General features: G+C 42.6%; 2 protein-coding genes across 2 annotated transcripts in view; one reads left to right on the forward strand and one right to left on the reverse strand.

Moving 5' to 3' along the window:
- Positions 1 to 862: 862 nt before the first annotated feature.
- On the forward strand, positions 863 to 4,681 carry LOC103191932 (cytochrome c oxidase subunit 6C). Its single transcript, XM_007934832.1, has 2 exons — positions 863 to 976; positions 4,568 to 4,681. Exons 1-2 carry the CDS (start codon positions 863 to 865, stop codon positions 4,679 to 4,681), a joined length of 228 nt encoding a protein of 75 aa, XP_007933023.1.
- A 3,300-nt stretch (positions 4,682 to 7,981) lies between these two features.
- Positions 7,982 to 19,139, reverse strand: part of VPS13B (vacuolar protein sorting 13 homolog B) — a 1,115,876-nt gene continuing 1,104,718 nt past the window's right edge. Inside the window, exons 58-61 of the mRNA XM_007934836.2 lie at positions 16,375 to 16,551; positions 13,136 to 13,238; positions 12,263 to 12,512; positions 7,982 to 8,230 (exon numbers count right to left, since the gene is read on the reverse strand). Of these exons, the coding sequence (XP_007933027.1) occupies positions 7,982 to 8,230; positions 12,263 to 12,512; positions 13,136 to 13,238; positions 16,375 to 16,551 (779 nt within the window). The remainder of the gene's footprint in view (positions 8,231 to 12,262; positions 12,513 to 13,135; positions 13,239 to 16,374; positions 16,552 to 19,139) is intronic.

The following is a 19,139-nucleotide window of genomic DNA, read 5'->3' on the forward strand; positions in this document are numbered from 1 at the left end:
AACAGTCAAGAAGTGAAACGTTTGGGCACATTTGCCTCAAAAGACCTCTTTAAAGTGGTAAAGTGCAAAGATGTCACTTGACCCAAGCCATGGTATTTTCAGTCTCCTCTTACGCATAAGAAAGCTGGACAATGAATAAGGAAGACAGAAGAATTGATTGATTTGAATGGTGGTGTTGGTAAAGAATATTGAATGTACGTGGACAGCCAGAAATATGAACAGATCTGTCTTGGAAGAACTATAGCTGGAATGCTCCTTAGAAGGCAGGATGGTGACACTTTCTCTCACATACTTTGGTCATGTTATCAGGAGGGACTGGTGCCTGGAGAAGGACAACATGCCTCGTAAAGTAGAGGCTCAGTGAAAAAGAGGAAGACTCTCAGTGAGATGGGTTGGCAACAGTGGCTGCAACAGTGTCCTCAGGCATAATGGTTGTGAGGATGGCACATGTCCAGGCAGTTGTGTTGTACGTGGGGTTGCAATGAGTCGGAATCAACTGGACAGCACCTAACAGCAACCTTAACAGAGTTGTCTTGAAGAGTAAATTAGTTGATGGTTAGCATTTGCACTTAGAGTTATCAGTCCAAAAACAATACTTGTCTCTTTTGTAGTTGGGAGATTTTTGTTTGTAAATTTGTTTGCTAGTGTTGGGCCTCAGTTATCTTGGACATTTTGGGTAATTGTTAAGCATATGAGAGAAAAATGATGGCGCCAACTAAGCCTCACCCTTAGCTTTGTGGAAGAGTCAGTCCACTGCCTATGCCTTTCAAAGTACTAAAATACATCGCGTGTAAGAATTCTTATTTTCTAAGGATTTTTATTTATTTTTTTAAAATTTTACCTGTCAGGGGAAAGAATCACCATGTCTTCCAGTGCTTTGGCAAAACCTCAGATGCGAGGCCTTCTGGCTAAGCGTCTGCGAATGCATATCGTAGGAGCATTCATTATGTCTCTGGGGGTTGCAACTTTCTATAAGGTATGTATATTTGTTTTTCACTTTGTGCGTAAGGTTAAAAAGTATATGTATTTGATTTTAAAGTTTATTTTTATAAGTACTGTAATTTAGAGTTTTTTTGAAGAAAATCCCTCTTTGATGTGTTCTCTCCCTCTTCCCCTCCCCTTCTGTGACAAGTATTAAAACAAAAATCATATTAAGCCAATAATGGAACTTGATAAAAGTTTATTTACTGTATGATTTACAAATCAAGGTAATATTTTGACTAAATGTCCCCAAGATTAAAAAAAAAAAATTCTGCAATTCTTAAATTACATTTTATTAGCTTTGTGATGGAAATGGCCAGAACGGTGTTCATATAACAACAACTTACCCTAAAACACAGCTTCATGTCTGACTTTGGAGTTTTTGTTCTGGAAAATGACTATGCAAAAATAGTTCTTCAGGTGAGCCCAATGCCTAAGGCAAACCAGTTTTGACTAGTTTATCTAGACCATTGTTTGACTTAATGGTGACTTTCAGAAGACCATTTTATTCAGGGCTCAAGATTCAGAAGGACACCTGTTGGGTTACCCCCAACCTCCATGAAAGCCAGAAACTTCATTCCAGAATTAAAACTAAGTCTCAGAGGAAAATACCTGTGGCACCCTATTGTCTAAAAGTAGGCACCAGAAATACAAATAATAGGTGCCTACTGAATAAGAGACCATGTCTGAAATAAAGTAGGATATTAGATACTATGAAGTTCCAAGTGCTTTGGAGGATACAAAAGTTAATATGACTAAATCTTTATCCTTATAACAACTTGGAGTCAGGTTGGGGGGTGAAAAAAGTTACAGGCTATTGAAAGATAAAAATGGGGGGCGACATGTTTGGGAGGTAGTGTTGTTGGGCAGAAGAAAGATTGGTGTGGGTTACAGCTCTTCAATAAAGGACGTAGGATTTGAGCCTTGAAAGTTTGGGAGAACTTAAAGAGCAGAAGTACCACACTGGGGCCATGCTCTGGGACCCTTTGAAGAGACAAGCACAAAGAATAAATCCTTTAGTGTGAGACCTTGAGATTCCTGTTGCCTGACACACATCAGTTGCTCTCAGGTCAATTCTGACTCACGGTGACTCGGTGTGTATAGAGTAGAACTGCTGTAGGGTTTTCAGGCTGTGACCTTTGAGAAGCAGATCCCTAGGACTGTCTTCTAAGGTGCCTCTCAGTGAGTTCAAACTGCCAACCTTCCAGCTAATAGTTATCCAGGGACAAGTGGGCATGAAATAAATGTGGAATGAAAGGATAAGTGGGTGAGTCAGTGAATGGAGGTGAGGAGAGGGAAATAGAATGAACTCATTACTTGACTCCATCCTGGTCACTGCCCATGTTAGGCCTTTATAAATTCTTGGGTGGATTCTTGCCACTTTTAACTGCCAGTGTGCATTGGCTTTCAAACTTTTTAAAAATACATTTTTATATTGTGATTCAGTTAATCTATACACATAACTTTGTCTAGGGAGTTTGTAAGGAGCCCTGGTGGAACAGTGGTTAGAGGTCAGTCGTGAACTGAAAGCTCAGTAGTTTGAGCCCACCAGCCACTCTGCAGGAGAAAGACGTGGCAGTCTCCTTCCATAAATACTACAGCCTTGGCAGCAGACATTTGTACTGTCCTGTAGGGTTGTTACGAGTCAGAGTGGATGACAGTGGGTTTGTTTTTGTTTTAGAGAGTTGATAAATGTCTATACACACAGTAAATATTTTCTTTTTTTGAAGTGCTAGCTGCAGCCTTTTTAATTGGTTTCATGGCCTACTCGAGGGTTGTGGGTTACTTCTGAAAAACACCAATGCTCAAACTAGTTTTGTTTGTAAGATCCTTTCTGTTTTGCCCTCTCTTTGCCAGCATCATTTCTCCATCATTCCTAATGTACCCAACTCACTAGCCATTCAGAACTGCTCACTGTTACCTAGTTGTACTTTTTTCTCCCACAGTTTTGCAGCATACTAGGATTATCTTTCACTTCAGTGTCTGGCAAATTCCACTGTATCCTCAGGGCCTGCTCAGATCCTTTGTTTAGAGACTGTAACCCATTCCCCAAGATGGGTTAGTTGCACTCTTGGATTCTCAGGCACTTTGTTGTACAGCTTTGGCACGTTGTATTTTACTTCCAGGCCTGTCTCTTCTGTTAAACTAGGAGCTTGTACCATTCTAGATAAATGGTCAGTGTGTTAGGATGGAAAATCAAGAAATGCTTGGTAAACGAGTCAGAGCATTTATGTTTACAGTAGTTGGCTGTTTGGCTTTGATTGGAAGGAAAGTTCCCAGAACCATTGAGGATACAGGAGTAAACCTTAGTGCCTTTAGTAGACATTGAACTCCTTCCTTTCTCCTAACTACTTAGTGTTGAGTACTTTTGAAGGCCTGGGTATTTTTTCTTATTACCAGTTTGTACTGTTTTGACAGTCAAGGTCTATGTTCTTTACATGAAGTAGCCATCCAGTAAATCATTTCTGGTTAAGCTAATTTGCCATAAATCTAAATTCATGAGCATGGGTTAGATGTTAAGGGGCACATGAACAGTGTTTATTCTGAATGGAATTTTCCCCCAGGTTCACTAGTTACTGCTATTAGTTGTTATCATTTCACTTTGACTCATGGCAACCCCATGTGTACAGAGTAGAACTGCTCCATAGGATTTTCAAGGCTGTGACATTTTGGAAGCAGATTACCAGGTTTCTCAGGTGCTTCTTGGCTTGCAGTCCTTTGGCTGCAGTGAGCACTTGGCCATTTGTGCCACCAGAGGACCTTGTTGGTAGGTGCCACAGGGTCCATTTCAACTCAGAGCAACCCTGTACGGTACCACAGAATGAAACACTGCCTGGTCCTGTGCCATCCTCACAGCCATCACTATGCTTGAGCCCATTGTTGCAGCCACTGTGTCAGTCCATCACATTGAGGGTCTACCTCTTTTTTTTTTTTGGTGACCTTCTTTTATACCAAGCATAATAGCCTTCTCCAGTGACTGGTCCCTCCTGATAACATGACAAAAGTATGCAAGATGAAGTCTCACCATCCTTGCTTTTAAGGGGCATTCTCGTGGTACTTCTTCCAAGACAGATTTGTTCCCTCTCCTGGCAGTCCATGATACATTCAGTATTTTTTGCCAACACTAATTCAAAGGCATCAGTTCTACTTTGGTCTTCAGTATTCATTGTCCAGCTTTCTCATGCATATGAGGTGATTGAAAATATCACAGCTTAAGTCAGGCACACCTTATAAATTCAAAGTGGTATCTTTGCTTTTTAACACTTTAAAGACATCTTTGCAGCAGATTTGTCCAATACAGTACATTGTCTGATTTCTTGACTGCTGCTTCCATGAGAGTTGATTGTGGATTCAGGAATAATGAAATCCTTGACAACTTCAGTCTTTTCTCCATTTATGGTGTTACTGTCATATAAATTAGACTTGTAAGTCTTCAGGGTAGTTGGCGTGTCTTTATAAGTCTTAGGACGTGTAGAAGTATGGGGTTCAAATCAAAGGTGAATACAAACAGACTAGGATTTACTTTTTCTTTAGGTATTAAATTTCTAATAATCAGAAAAAATTCTAATGAACTGTTACTTTTTAGTTTGGAGTAGCTGAGCCCAGAAAGAAGGCATATGCAGATTTCTACAGAAATTATGATTCCATGAAGGATTTTGAGGAGATGAGAAAAGCTGGTGTCTTTCAGAGTGCAAAGTGATTTGGGAATGTAAAGGTAATATGCTTATTTTATCTGAAGCTACTTTTTAATATTCAAAATAGTTTCTCAAATTATGCTATTAATTGCTAGGTGGACATGAGGAAAATCACTTTAGAAGGTGTCGTGCTTCGAAAAGGACTGACTAGTGTGCTGCTGAAGACTAATTCACCAAATTTTTTTGAAAGCTGGTGCCAAGTGTACCTTATAAAACTGTTCATACTCTGAAAGTTTGTCATGCAGCTGTTGAACTAAAGTTCAACAAAAAAAAATGAGGGAACAGTTTTTATAGGTTCTATCCACCCCTCAGCCCACAGTGAGTTTGATGTGACATGGAGTGTGTGGATCTGTTGTTTTTTCAGGCAAATGGTCCTGAATGCCTCTAGTTGTATTAGCATCTCCACTTTAAAAAAAAAAAAAAAAAAAAGTATTTTTTCCAACACACCTGTGGTGGGGAGGAGACCACCTGCATTGGATTTAGATCAATTTTCTAAGCGATAACAGAGTAATTTTGACTGATTTTTGCCTAGTGAAAGATTTGATTCTACAACATTCCATTTCTAGGTGTTTATGTTAAGGATAAACAGACGCATACATAGTGGTATTTTTAATAGAAAAAATAGAAACATTTATTTCCAATGATTGGAAAATTGATAGAGAAATTAGGATTTTTTTTTTTCATGCTGTGGGCTTATATCCATTGGAAATGATGTTCACAAGGTAACATTAATAAATTTTGATATAATAGAAAAGTAAGAATATTTTATGGACTGAGCTATGCTGTATAAAAATGTACAGAAAAAAGGTTGAAGGGAACTCAGTATTTTAAAGGTTGTATTTGGAATCATAAAATGGCTACTTGTAACTTTGTAATTTTTAAATTTTCTACAGTGGGTATGTATTTCACAATCAAAATGTTAGTGGGCTAATTTTTGTTTGTTACATTTTACCTTTTTTATTTGTGAAATTGGTGTTTACAAACAAACTGGTAAGAGAAAAATTTATTTGGAGACAAGAACAGAGGGGCTTCTTGTTTTGACTGATGTTAGGAACAGTTTGGGGTATGACAAGGAATGGAGTGGGGTGGACTGGGGAGATGAGGAAAAAGCAGAGTTTGTTACATGAAAGCAAGGTGTTCTGGGCCTAAAGCAGAAAAGGGGCTGGTTGAGGCGGTCAGGAATGTTAGAGGAGAATGAATAAACTTGGAGCCCAGCCAGCCCGAGCTGGGCTTCTGGGGCTGAAGGTAAGTGATCCCAGTGTGGGGTCTTCCATAGGAGTAGACCTCAGGTGATCTCATAGATAGTGTGAGTATTGAGCGAATGTTTGTCTTTAAGTTGGCCATTGTGTTTCTTTCCACAGACTTTCTTTGACTTGAATTCCATAAGAGTTGTCACTGACCTATGTTCCTGAACTATGAAAAATGACTGTGTGGACTAAGGAATGGTTTCTCTTGATAAATAAACAATTAACAAATAATTTGGACAGTAAGTCTTTTGTTCGATCATTATTTAGAGCATTTGAAAACATCAGAACTTAACTGTGTTTATATAGTTGATGAATGAAGATAACTGGTTATCAGTGATTGAAAAATTTCATAGTTTCAGTACATCTTTGAGAGCCCTGGCATTTTGTTCTTTACATTGAGGTGTACTGCTAGGTGTGATTACTTGGCTCTGGGCAAGCCATGGATTTAAGAGGTCGACATGACTAGTATGCCATGGGCTCTAACCCTTGTGTTAGAAAAAGGGACAGAGATGGCTTTCTAATAAAATCTGTCCTTGGTCTTCATTGCCATTCTGTGGTAGGCTTTCAAACCATCAGGAAGATGAAGTAGCTCACTGGATTCTGTACTTAGTATTACTTTACTGAAGAGCTAATAACATGCTCATGGAATTTGGCATATGTACGTAAGAAAACAGTTCTTGTAAATTACTTGTCAATGGCTTAGAGTATGGTACTTTTTCTGAGGTTTATTATTATCTTAGGACTTATCTCACTTTTATTAAGTCTTTTTGTGATCAAAGTGCTTACTACAGAGAGCTTTAAAAATTATTTTAGCCAAAGCTAGTTTAATCACTGTCACTTTATTAAGAGTTCAAATCATTTTAAAGTCAGCTGCAGAATTCTTGAGATTTAGTGATGTGAATTATATCAAACCCATGTTTATCAGTGAACAAAATTGCATGGTAAAACTCTTGGTAGGAATAGACATTTATGTGCAATCAGTAGTTGTTCATGGGTACCTTTTATTTTAAATTATACAGCAATTCTTAGAAGTAGTATGCAAAATTACCATAAAAGATACTAGAATACATATTTACATTCTTAAAAACAGTTACTCTTGAAGTTGACAAAACTCATTTTCTTAAGTGACTGTTACACACCAAACTAATGAAGGAACCATTTCTTATATTCAGCCTCCAAACTCTCCATTAACATTGTTGCTTTTGAGAAACTCACTTATGACAAGCAACATATGTGATGAGACTTAGTTCAAGAAGAGTAGGCATCTGAAGTAACATTTATTTTCTTAGTGTCTCACAATTATAGGTGAGAAGTTGTAGGCCCAAATTTGGAAGTAATCAATCAATCAGTTTGAGTAATTAGAATATGAGATACTGATTGATTGAATTTTTAAGATGATGGCTGGTGACCAAGGATCTTGAACAAAACCCTATGGATGGCCTATTGTCATCTCAGGTGCACTGTGGTCAGACCCCTTTCACAAGGCAGTTTCAGAGGGAGTATGTGTTATTTATGGAACTAAGGAAACACACCTGAGCAGTCTGTCTGTCTTTTCACTGATAGTTACAAAAGGTTCACACTAAGCTTGCCTTGCCTAGTGAAACACAGTACTTTTTCCAAAATGTACCTGGCCAGTCATTTAATTAGAGTGTTTTGTAAACTGGAAAATGCAGACTTCAGAAGGTACATCATCATAGCTTTCATGAAAAGAACAGCATCAACAGTTAAGTAACAGATTTAACAAGGTAAACAGCATCTTCCTACCTAAGCATTTCCTTTAAAAAAATCCAAACCTTTGGAAGAGTATTAGGCAGAGATGGTTTCTCAGCCAAAAAACAGATGCAACTGGGAAGGTAGCCCTCATTTGAAGGCCTGACCCTTTTTACATTAATGTTCTAAGTTTAGTAAAAATATTAGCAAAAAGGAATGCATTTTGTCTCTATGGCATCATTTCCCCCAATGTGAAAAGAATAACTTTATTTTTTTCCCCACTCCATTTTAAAGTACCTTAGGAGAGGGTAAGAGTGAATGAATTTTGGAAGAGGAATACCTCGGGGCTCAAGGGAACCCCTTCCTGAGGGCTTTATTTTTCACCATAGTAAACTTACTAATGAAGACCTGCGCAAAGTACGGATCAACCAAATAGTGGTATGTTTTAACAGTGGAGGGGAGGGGCTCCATAGGTACCACGGGGTGTGGTGTTTGCATGGAGGAGCAGCTGGGCGCCAGGTGACAGGATGTCTTCGTGATGTAGTCCACAAGCCTGTTGTACTGTTGCTCTGACAGTCTCTCTCGGACTCCATCCACCTGGGATCCAAAAATAAAGATTGCGTAAGTTGCCAAACCCTCTTGATAAAATTACTTCTTTTGCAGTGATGCATCTGTACATTATGTCTTTTAGATCATCTATTGAAATACTCTCTAAAACAGTGTTTTCCTTTCCCCGAGATGTGGCAATGACGACACTGAAATTTTAACAGTAACAAAAGCTCTGCATAAGACTACTTGACACCTTCCTCTGAGTGTGTATTTGGTGTTACATGAAAACTCCCATGGTTCACATTAAGAATTTAACATTTTCCTCATTAACTATTAAAATATCTGTCCTTGTTCTTTGCCAACCAGCCCAAGAACATTTTTCTCCTAAGTCTAATCAGTATTAAACTCAGCACCATGGAGTAGAAGCTCTGTTAGCTGGTCTTTCCTTGAACCTCTTCAGTCTGACCCCAAAAAAATGAAGAAGTGTAAGTCTTTCAAACCAGTGGCTTTGGACAGAGCACTGAAAAATAAATACACCTTGAAGTGTAACAATTTTCTGTTTTTATAAATACTAGGATTTAAAGCCAGAGAAAACAGAAAATCTGGGCAGAGCAAAGGGAAATTTTTATGTGCAGGGAGGATGCAAAGTACATTTATGGTTCATAAAAGTCTGGCTCCTCTTCAGTGGAACTCAAATAGGAGACATGGGATACACCACCTAAGTTCTGAAGAGATTTTCTGAGAAAGCACCCTTCAAAGGCAGTTGGAGTTACTACTGCTTCCCCCTGAAATTCCTCACTTATCTGTGTCCATCAGGTGAAGTGGGACAGTGCCCATGTCAGGCACTGATCTTTCAGCATTTGTTACTTACCAAAAGTTAGGAAGGCCACTCTGAAGAATTACAACCATCTTAATGAGGGCTTTTTAGTTTGCAAAGTAGAGGTAACAAGAGTGTCTGAAACCTGCAGAAAACCAGTGAGATGCCAGGAGCTAGTAAAGGGGCTGCCACACTTTAAGTAGGGCAGCTGTTAGAGTTCAGATCGCCTGTTTTAAGCTTGGGAAAGAAAATAAAAGCCCCCAAAGAATCCCTGACAGATGAAAGCTGTACCACCAGCAGAAAGCAGCGTTGGGATGGCATCATGTGCTGGGGCCAGGATTCAGCTGGTGAGCTCTGAGTACATAGGAAGTCCTAACTGCTCCTCCTGGGCAGCAGCACAGGAAAAGCCATGTTGTGAAAGGAACCCGGCCAAGGAGTAAGCTGACCTTCCTGACTCATTTTGAGCCTTTCATAAGGGATTTCAATAATGTGCCAGGCATATTAAGCAATTATTACCCTAAAAATGGCTGCATCTGACCAAGAAAAGCAAATGCCGATTTAAAAAAAAAAATCTGAATCTTGCCATATTTGAATGTACTGAATGATGTCATGTACAAATAAATTCCTTCCAAAATTCAAAGAAGCTATGTTTCTTAGCATCTAAAGCAAAAGCAGTAACCAGAAAAACCCTTTAATAGAAAGATTTTAAAGTCTTGCTCTTAGTTTTCACTGGAAGACAGCAGATGGGCGTCTTACCCTAGATCTCTCTCTGGATTGTGTTGGTGTACACCAGCAACGCAGGCACTGTGCCTGAGGGCCACTCGGTGCCACCGCCGAAGCACGCTTTCTCCCACCTTTGAGTTTTAAAATCCACTGGGTTACGTCAGTCTTAATGAAGGTTTTTACTGTCTCAAACGGGGGAAAAAAAAAAAGCATTTTGTTCTGTAGGTTAGGTTTTGTTCTGAGTGAACGAACAGGGAAGGTAGGAGTATGAATCTGTAGATTAACGGGTAATAATTTCTAATGAGGACGGGGGTGGGGTAGAGTGTGTAACAGAGCGAATGTGGAGGCCCAAGGCCCGCTGGATGGCCACTCTGTCCTGTCTCGTGCTGTGTGTAAGCTCAGTGCTTGCCTCAGTCACTGCCCTGCAGTGTCCCTGCTCTCAGTCATCTTTCCCCGCCTCTGTTTTATCCACGCCTTAATCCCAACCTGCTTTTATCCCTAGACACAGTGGAGAGCAGTGTCAAGCATGGTGTCCAGAGTTTCAGTGCTTCTGACTTTTAAGTCAGAGTGACTCCATAGTTTGAGCCTTGGCGACTTCCATCTCCAGCTATCATCTGTGGTTCCTGCTATCATCTGAGTAACCCTTAGAGAAACTGAGGTCTGTTCCCCTCCAGCCATGATAATTCCCCACAGGACCTTCAAACAGAAAGCAAAGCAGAGAAGAATCACAATTGAAGACGGGACAAAGTTTAACAGCAAAAGATGAATCTCCAGCCCTAATAGTTTAAGATCTGAAATATTTCCCAAGCAGCTAAGGAATAATGATGGTCACAGATAACTCCTTAGAGCCTTGGAGGTTTCTCATTAAGGACTCAGGACTTGACGATGATAATACTATCCCCTGCCAAATCCTGTAGCCAGATCACCGCTGTTTTATTGTCAACTGGATCAGAAGATTTTGGCAGATCTAATAAAGTCAGCCTGGACATCTGACCTCTGTTTATTCCCAGAAAGTCATCAACTCGAAGCAGCAGTGTCGTCCTCGTGCCAGGCCCCAGCTTCCTGCCTGACTGATGATGATCCAGGAAACTGGAGACATTGCAGAGCTGTTGTGGCTGGCTGCCTTCCATCTTCTCAGATAATTTTACCCAAACAGTGGTGTGAGGGAGACACAGGCTCCCACAGCAGGAAGGAGATAATGAAAGAAGGAATCAGGCAGAAATTGCTAGAGGCAAGTTTGCTGCCCTTTGCAGGGGTCACTCAGTCCCCAGATTAGGACCAGCAGTCTCCATCTTGCCACTGATACTCCCTCCTCTGTGGAAAAAGATGTCTTTCATCGGCCAGCTCTTGGGGCCTTGTGGATCAAGCAATCAGCTTGGAGGTCAGGGCAGAGCAGCTTTCCAGTGGGGCGATGTGCTTACCCCTGGCTGCACTGCAGGAAATTGGGGGAAGGTTGGGCAACCTACTTCTGTAGAAATACTGCCTTGGAAACCCAAGGAGGGGTCACTGTGAGTTGAATCAACTGGATGGCAGTGAGTTTGGTTTGGTTTGGTTTGGTCAGTGCTCGCCTGGTATGCGGTACCTGAGCACTCCTACCACATCAGCTTAGGTTTGGCCAGCAACCGGCACATCTTGAGTTGTGGGTCTAGGAGGTTATACCAAGAGCCTAAGCAGCATCCACAGGATGAACCCACAGGGAACGGAGCACTGAGCCACACAATACAGCACAATGAATGGGGGGTGGAGGAGAGATCACTGGGACTGAAGGAAGGAGTTAAAACCCCCCTTTGTAAGCTTGTAAAAGTCTGGCCTCCTGCCCACACCTCATTTCATTTCATGATACCCCTCATTTCTTCAGTCATCTGCTGTCCTCAAGGACGTGCTGTAGCCACTCCGAGACTACATTTCAACTGGGATCTGCCTTATAGAATTCAGACATTTGTACCAGATTTGCCATGAAGTAATTGCCTGGAATTGGTGTCCTGATCGATCCTGGACCTCCGTGTTCCAGCCTCTCAACCAAAAACCAAACTCATTGCCATTGAGTTGGATCTGACTCACAGTGACCCCTCCTTGGGTTTCTGAGGCAGTATCTCTACAGAAGTAGATTGCCCAGTCTTCTTTCTGAGGAGTGGCTGATGGGTTTGAACTGTTAGCCTTCTGGTTAGCAGTCATATGCTTTAGGCACTACGCCACTAGAGCTCCCCTGTCCAACCTACTCATTTTAAAGCACCATTGTCCTGTCCACTCCAGGGCCCTAGTCCAGGACTATCAGATCAGTCTTGTTCTGTTCACTTGGCAGCTAAACCTCAGGTTATGAGTCCACCTGGCTTACTCCTTGGCTGTCCCGGAAAAGGCTCAGATGCACGTGGATGGGGGCTTCCCAACACCCTGTGCAGTGGCCTCGTGCCGCAACACACTTTCCTCTGCCTGGCAGCTCTCTTGGCCACCCGGCTCATAAATGCCCTGGGTGACTGTGACCAGCACATGGCTCGACTTCCCTGGCAGCTGCCCTGGCCAGCATGTTTTCTGAAACGTACCTCCACGTCACAGGCTACTCTTGGCTGCTTGAGCTGGACGACGAGCAGGTTCTTTCGCTGGCTGTCCTGTGAACAGTCCATCTCTGTGACGGGGAAGGCCTGCTGCTGTGTGTCCTCACTGACGCTCACAACAAACAGCACTTCCGATGTCAGCACCAAGCACCCTTCGTGCTCCTGCCCTGAGCCCCTCACCAGAACCACGTCCAGGGCCATGTGGACTTCTGGTCGGCCCAGAGACTGGAGCATTTTCCTGTTTAAAAAGAGAAAAGTGGTGTGGGAAGTCTGCTTTGAAAGGATGGGTCACTTTGTCCCAAAGGTAGCAGCAACTCCACACACAGCTTCATAGGGCAAAGGGCCCCATCAGTCTGGTTATTAATTTTAGCTTGAAATGTAATTTTCCTTTAATTCTCAAATGTATTCTGGTTGACGGAACCTGCTGCTCTTAGGGACAAATATTTCCCTCTGCTCAGTTAAACCCTTTTCTTCTCATTAGAGATGTCACATCCAATTAAAAACACTGCCACTAGACAGGGCAACGTTTATGTTCTGTTGTACGTAAGGTTGCTATGAGTCTGAGCCTACTCTCTAAAGAGAATAAGTAGAACAGTGGTTCCACAGAGAATTGTGGGTCTGCTCACGGGCCAGGTTCTCTGCTAGTGCACCCTCTGCCTGATGGTAAGGACGGAGCAGACTCTGCAACCCCGTGTCTGGGAACAGCAGCCTCTGGCTCCAGGATGCCCTTGTGCTGCCTGATAGCCAAATATAGCTGCTGCGCCTGGGCTCCCCTGGAAGCATGGCCTGTTAGCTTGAGAGCAAGCAGGCAGGACCTATTTTGCAATGGCAATATAAAATTGAATGTCTCAGTAATTTTACCAGACGTATTTGACATGGCTGTTTGGAGCCTGGTCAGCGTGTAGATCACTTGGCTGATAGCGCTGTTTGGGAAGCTGAGAAAGTCCAGCTCCATGTAAAATACCTGTGGTAAGAGAAGGAAGAGGGTTTCACTAGTTGTTTCCTGGAAACAGTTCCCTGTTACAGTGATGTCATCTGCTTAGAGCCATCCATAAAATGTTACAGATCCAAAATGAAGTCACATCTTTGGAAGCAAGTGTACAGAATAATCATTAAACACACATGCTTTTAACCCTGGTGATCTGACACGAGCTACAAGGCAAAGACGAGATGAGCAAGTAGAGGAAGCATAGTGCCGCTTAGGGTACTTGGTCTAGAACAAGAGCTTACACGTTTATAATTTTTGTGTTGAAAAGTTAAAACTCCTTAATACTAAAATACTCTATCTGTGCTATGACTGGTCAAGTAAAAAACAACACACAGATACACACAAAGGCACAGTTTGCCTAGATACAGTATTTACATGTTAAGTGACTTAATCCAGCTGTTAAACATGAACCCATACACATTTATGAGCCCTCTTGGGGCCTCGGGTTTATTACATGTGCTCCCTGGTGCCAGCATCAAATGAGGGCACCACCAGCAGCCACCCAGGCCTCCAAAGAGACTGCAGGACCAAAGATGGTACAGTGTGTGTGCTTCCTGAGGGCTTGTAAATGTTTATAAACAAGGCACAGTCATTAGACGAAGAGTTAGTGGTTTGTAAAACCTTCAGTGCGGTAATAAAAGTTTTACAAGAATGATGGAAAGCAAAAAGGCCATGTGAAGCTCAGTTCTGAGATGCTCTTATTATATAAGGGAGAGTCCCTGAGCCCTGGGAAACAGCGAGGGACAATGCCATTTTCAAAACCAAGAGTTCATGAAGTTTCACGGTGGCATTGAGGAAGGGGAAAGACAGAGGTACATGGGAGGTACAGCCAACAAAAATGAACCTTTTGCACATACAGTACTGCACTGTCAGTGAAGGCAAACATGGATAGATGGGTGGACAGGCTGATTGTTTTTATTTATTGATGGGTGGACAGTATGTCTATGTAGGGGGGAGTGTGCCCAACACCACGTACAGGATTGGCAGACAGTATTTCTACAAGTGTACTGGTATGTTCTGTAAAAATTCCCAGGTATATAGTAGAGCTGACAAGGGATAAGGTTTTAGTCACTTCTTAGCCACAGCCAGCTACTCACAGGGTGTGAGCAGTTGGACCTGTGGACTCGGGACCATAGTCCCAGGGGACATCAAGCTCACCTGGCATAACATGCTACACAAAAGCATTGTTGCACATCCTACTTTGGTGAGAAGTAACTGGGATCTTAAAAGCTTGCAAGGGGCCATCTAGATGCAATGATGCTCTCCTTGTTCAGAGTGAAGAAGAATGAAGAAAACCAAAGATTCATGGAAACAACTGATTTAAGTAAGTGGTACACCATGCAATTCTCAGCCTACATGACTATGAGACCGGAAGAACTAGATGGTGCCCGGCTACCACTGTCAGCCACTTGGAGGGGGATCTATGTAGGAGATCCTGGATAGAGTGGGAGAACAATGTGGAACAAAACTCAATCATTTTAAAAAAACAAAACAAAAACCAGGTTTCCTGGTCTAATAGAACCTGATGGAACCACTGAAACTATGGCCCCTTGCTGCTCTTCAGGTCTGGAATTGAACCCACTCCTGAGTTCTGGTGGTGTAGTATCTAAGGCACTTGATTGCTAACCAGAAGGCTGGTGGTTCAAACCCAAATCACAATAATAATAATAATAATAATAATAATATGAAGTTTAACTCACTGGAATCTATATCAAAAGGAATAGTGTTTTTATTAATGTGCAAGCATTTGGTAAATGAGAGTTTAATTTCTCCCACTTCTAAGTTGCAGCAATTCTATTGTCGGTTTCCCTGTGAGTGAAAATGTCACAGGAGAGAGGCAGAAATAGAGAGGTGGGCGGGGAACAGCATAGAGGAACACATGTCATGTCTGTGTGGTCTCTTAAAGCCTCCTTCCGGACGGTCGCCTGAAGTGGGCATTCGTCTCCCTGCTCTCTCTCAGAAACTGGTCTTAGGCCCTGACCTGGTTGTCTCTTGTCAGGTCTTCTCAGGGGCTGGATACTGCAGGAAGATCAATCCTGCAGACTTTTTGGTCAGATACAGATGGCAGAGTGCTCATGGGTGGACAGGCTGATTGTTTTTATCAACTGGAGCATGCTCCTGTAGGTTGTGCCAGTAGCCAGACAGGCCGTTTCACAACCAAAATTTGCAGCCAGTTTTAAGTGAAAAGGTATCAGTTATGGTCACCTGCTTGTTAAAAATTACTTTAATGTGCTTTGGCGAGAATGCAGAAAAGCTGCATGGGAGGAGGTGCTTTCTCCCACACCCCATTACTCATGTGTTCACTGTACACATAGGGGACAGTGCCCTGGGCAGACCCCTAAGTGCATGGATTGCCACAGCCCAAGTTCTCCACAGCTGTCTGCTTGGTCACAAGGTTTTAGGTGCCGATCATGTGCCTCTGTCTCCACTGGCTGGGAGGCCTGGCCCAGCCACAAGGAGCGGGATGGTGCCTGCAGGTGAGAAAGGCACTTGTACTGGGTTGACTAGGGTCCCCAGAATTCATGTCCACCTGGAGCCTCAGGATGTGAAAAAAAAAAAAGGTTTTTTTTGCAGATGTAATGAGTTAAGATGAGGTCATATGGATCAGGGTGAGCCCTAAATCAATGACTGGTGTCCTTCTAAGAAGGCCATGTGACAGTGGGGCAGGGACTGGAGTGCTGCAGCTGTAAGCAAGGAACACCAAGAACTGTCCAGCAAATGTGTCTGCATGCACACACACCCCTGCGACGTAATTTACAGGGCGCTTCCTGTCTTAGAACCTATCTTCCACATTTATCACTGAAAAACAAACCCTATAGCCCTCTGCTGTAAAATATTCTCCATACTACACTCAAACTCTGATTACTTTCATCAAAGTCTATTTTATTTAACATATTATAAAAAGATTCTGTAACATACATATACTGCAATTACTTATTGATTTCCTGGTTCTACACTTTGATTATAAATATAATTCTATTCTTTATGTAAAGCATAAGGAGGTAAGAAAAAGAGCTACTGTTTATTTCTACTCTACCATGCTCCTTGGGTATAACAACACAGAGTAGTCGGCTGTGTCTGAGTTGCCCTGACCCGTCTCCCAACAGCTTACCATAGCCGGTCTGTGACACGAGCTCAGCAGCTCCTCCAATGGGCTTTGTGAACACCCCCATGATGCCTTTCCCCACACCCGAGATAACACCTTTGGCCTTGTGTCCTGCTGAAGCCTGAGTCGCCGATGTTTTCTGGAAGTTCTGCATTGGTTGATCGACTATACCAGCAATTGCACCTGAAACAACAAAAGCTCCCATTAAGGACTAAAAAATCTTCAGAAAATGGAAAACCTTCAACCTGGAACAGTTTTATTTGGACTGCAAAGGAAACCCCACCCTCATTATAAAGTTCTTTGCACTGATATTTACCAATTATCTAAGCATAATGAGGACTCTGTTTAAATTGAAAACCCACTGTCATCCTGTCGATTCTGACTCTCAGTGACCCCACAGGACAGAGTAGAACTGCCCCATAGGGTTTCCAAGGCTGTAAATCTTTATGGAAGCAGACTGCCTCATCTTTCTCCCATGGAGTGTTTAGTGGGTTGGAATAGCCAACATTTTGGTTAGCAGGCGAGTGCTTTACTGCATTACTATCATCAAAACAATGTTCAGACTGGGTTTAGTCCACCACAGTCAGGCTGTGAATTTATTTAGTTCACAATTTAACAAACCAGAATCTTCCATATGCCTTCCTCTAAAAGTCAGGCAACACAGCTTAGGGAGGAAGGAACAATTCCTCAGGTGGAGAGGGCCTGCTCAGCCACCTCCTAATCCATTTCATAGAATAAGCAGGAAGGGGAAAAGGGGAAGAGGTCAACCCTTTACTGTGCCCTCACTTTTTAATAATAAGGCAATTAGTGGTATGGGATTATTACAGGCAATATATTTTGAGTGTTTACTGTGTACCGGGGACTATGCAACAAACTCTACCTATATGAAATTATTTAAAAGTCATTATAATACCAAGAGTTACACTAAGAACTCTAGTTACACTAAAAACTCTTATACTAAGAGTTTTTATCCTCTTCTCGAAGGACATTGAGGCACAGAGGTTAAGGAGTTTTTCCCAAGGTCACACAGCTGTTATTAAGTGGAGGAGCCAGGATGTGAATTTAGGAAGTTTTAGTCACAGGCTACACTTTTAACCACCAAGCTAGTCACTTAAACTGTTTATAAAACTGCAGAGAAGATCAGCAAATCTGGAAAAACTTCCTTCGCGCATATATGCTTTGCTGTAAAATGGCTACAAAAACCCTGTAACAGAAGAAAGACACATTGCAACCCTTCATAGGCAGCCAGACACTGAGAGAGAGAGCCACCGATCTGCTGACTCAGGACCACAGTATCGAGGGGCACCCGACTCAAATGGCACAACAAAATACGTGAAAATCTTGTTCCACAACCTACTTTGATGAGTAGCGACTGGGGTCTTAAAAGCTTTTCAGCAGCCATCTAAGATGCAGCTAATGGCCTCCTATAGTTGGAAGTGAAAAAGAGTGAAGAAAACCAAGGGCATTTGCAAACAATCAGCCCTAGGACATGATGAACCTCAAGACCAGAACTAGATGGTGCTTGGCTACCAATGCCAACCCCTCGAGAAGGGATCAAAACTGGAGATCCTGGATAGAGTGGGAGGAAAAACATGGAACAAAATCCAAAAACACAATAAGGACCAGAATTACTGGTCAGAGAAAGTCTGGTGAGACCCCCAAGACTATGGCCCTGGGATACACTTCAGGCCTGAGAGAAAACTCACTCCCAAGGGCTGGATCTCAGCCCAACAGTAAATAAGACTTACATACAGAACACTGAACCCAGGCCGATGCACCCACCTACTCTACAGAGATACATCCCTTGGAGCAGTCAGCATGGGGAACCAGAGGGTAACATTCACACGGAGGAGAAGCTGGGCAGAGAGGAGTGCATAACTGAGAAGGGCATGGGGGGCAGGGGTTACTTGGAAGGGTGGGGAGGAGAGTGGGTTAGGGTTGGGGACGGTAACTGGGGAGTGAAGCCAAATGTACATGAAATGTTGAATGTAAAACAAATTCTGCTCTGTAAATTTGCACCTCAAGTACAATGGTGGTGGTGGTGGTAGTGGTGGTGAATAACAAAAAAATAACCCTGCTCTCACAGTTTCACCATGAGGCAGTGTAAGAAACCACAGGCTGAACTTGAAGGTGATTACAAGTGAAAGCAATCACTCAGCCTTTCTGGTGGCTCAGTCCATGTTCCTTTGACTTGAGGGGCCAAAGACGGGATCTAGTAAAGGATGGAGTGGAGGGTCCTCTAACCCCTCTACCCATTGCCACCGAATCAATTCCAACTCATAGTGACCCTACAGGACAGAGCAGAACTACCCCATAGGGTTTCCAAGGCTATAAATCTTTATGGAAGCAGACTGCCACATCTTTCTCCTGCAGAGCAGCTGGTGGGTCTGAGCTGCTGAACTTTTGGTTAGCAGCTGAGCACTTATTCACTGTGCCACCAGGGCTCCTTTCTAACCTGGATAGGGGGAAACTTTCAATAATTCTTGATAGGATTCTGCTTTCAACTCAACCCTGCTGCTGTTGTTAGGTGCCATCGAGTTATTTCTGACTCATAGTGACCCCATGCACAGCAGAAAGAAACACTGCCTGATCCCACCAGCTCGATGATCCCTGCTACACTTGAGCCCATCATCGCAGCCACCATGTCAGTCCATCTCATTGAAGGCCTTCCCCTCTTTCGTCAACCCTCCACCCTACCAAGCATGACATCCTTCTCCAGGAAATGGTCCCTTCTGACAACATGACCAAAATAGGTGAGACGAAGTCTGGCC

This window comes from Orycteropus afer, unplaced genomic scaffold (genome assembly GCF_000298275.1).
Source record: "Orycteropus afer afer isolate SDZICR_OR568_19922 unplaced genomic scaffold, OryAfe1.0 scaffold00021, whole genome shotgun sequence".
NCBI classification, from domain to species: domain Eukaryota; kingdom Metazoa; phylum Chordata; class Mammalia; order Tubulidentata; family Orycteropodidae; genus Orycteropus; species Orycteropus afer.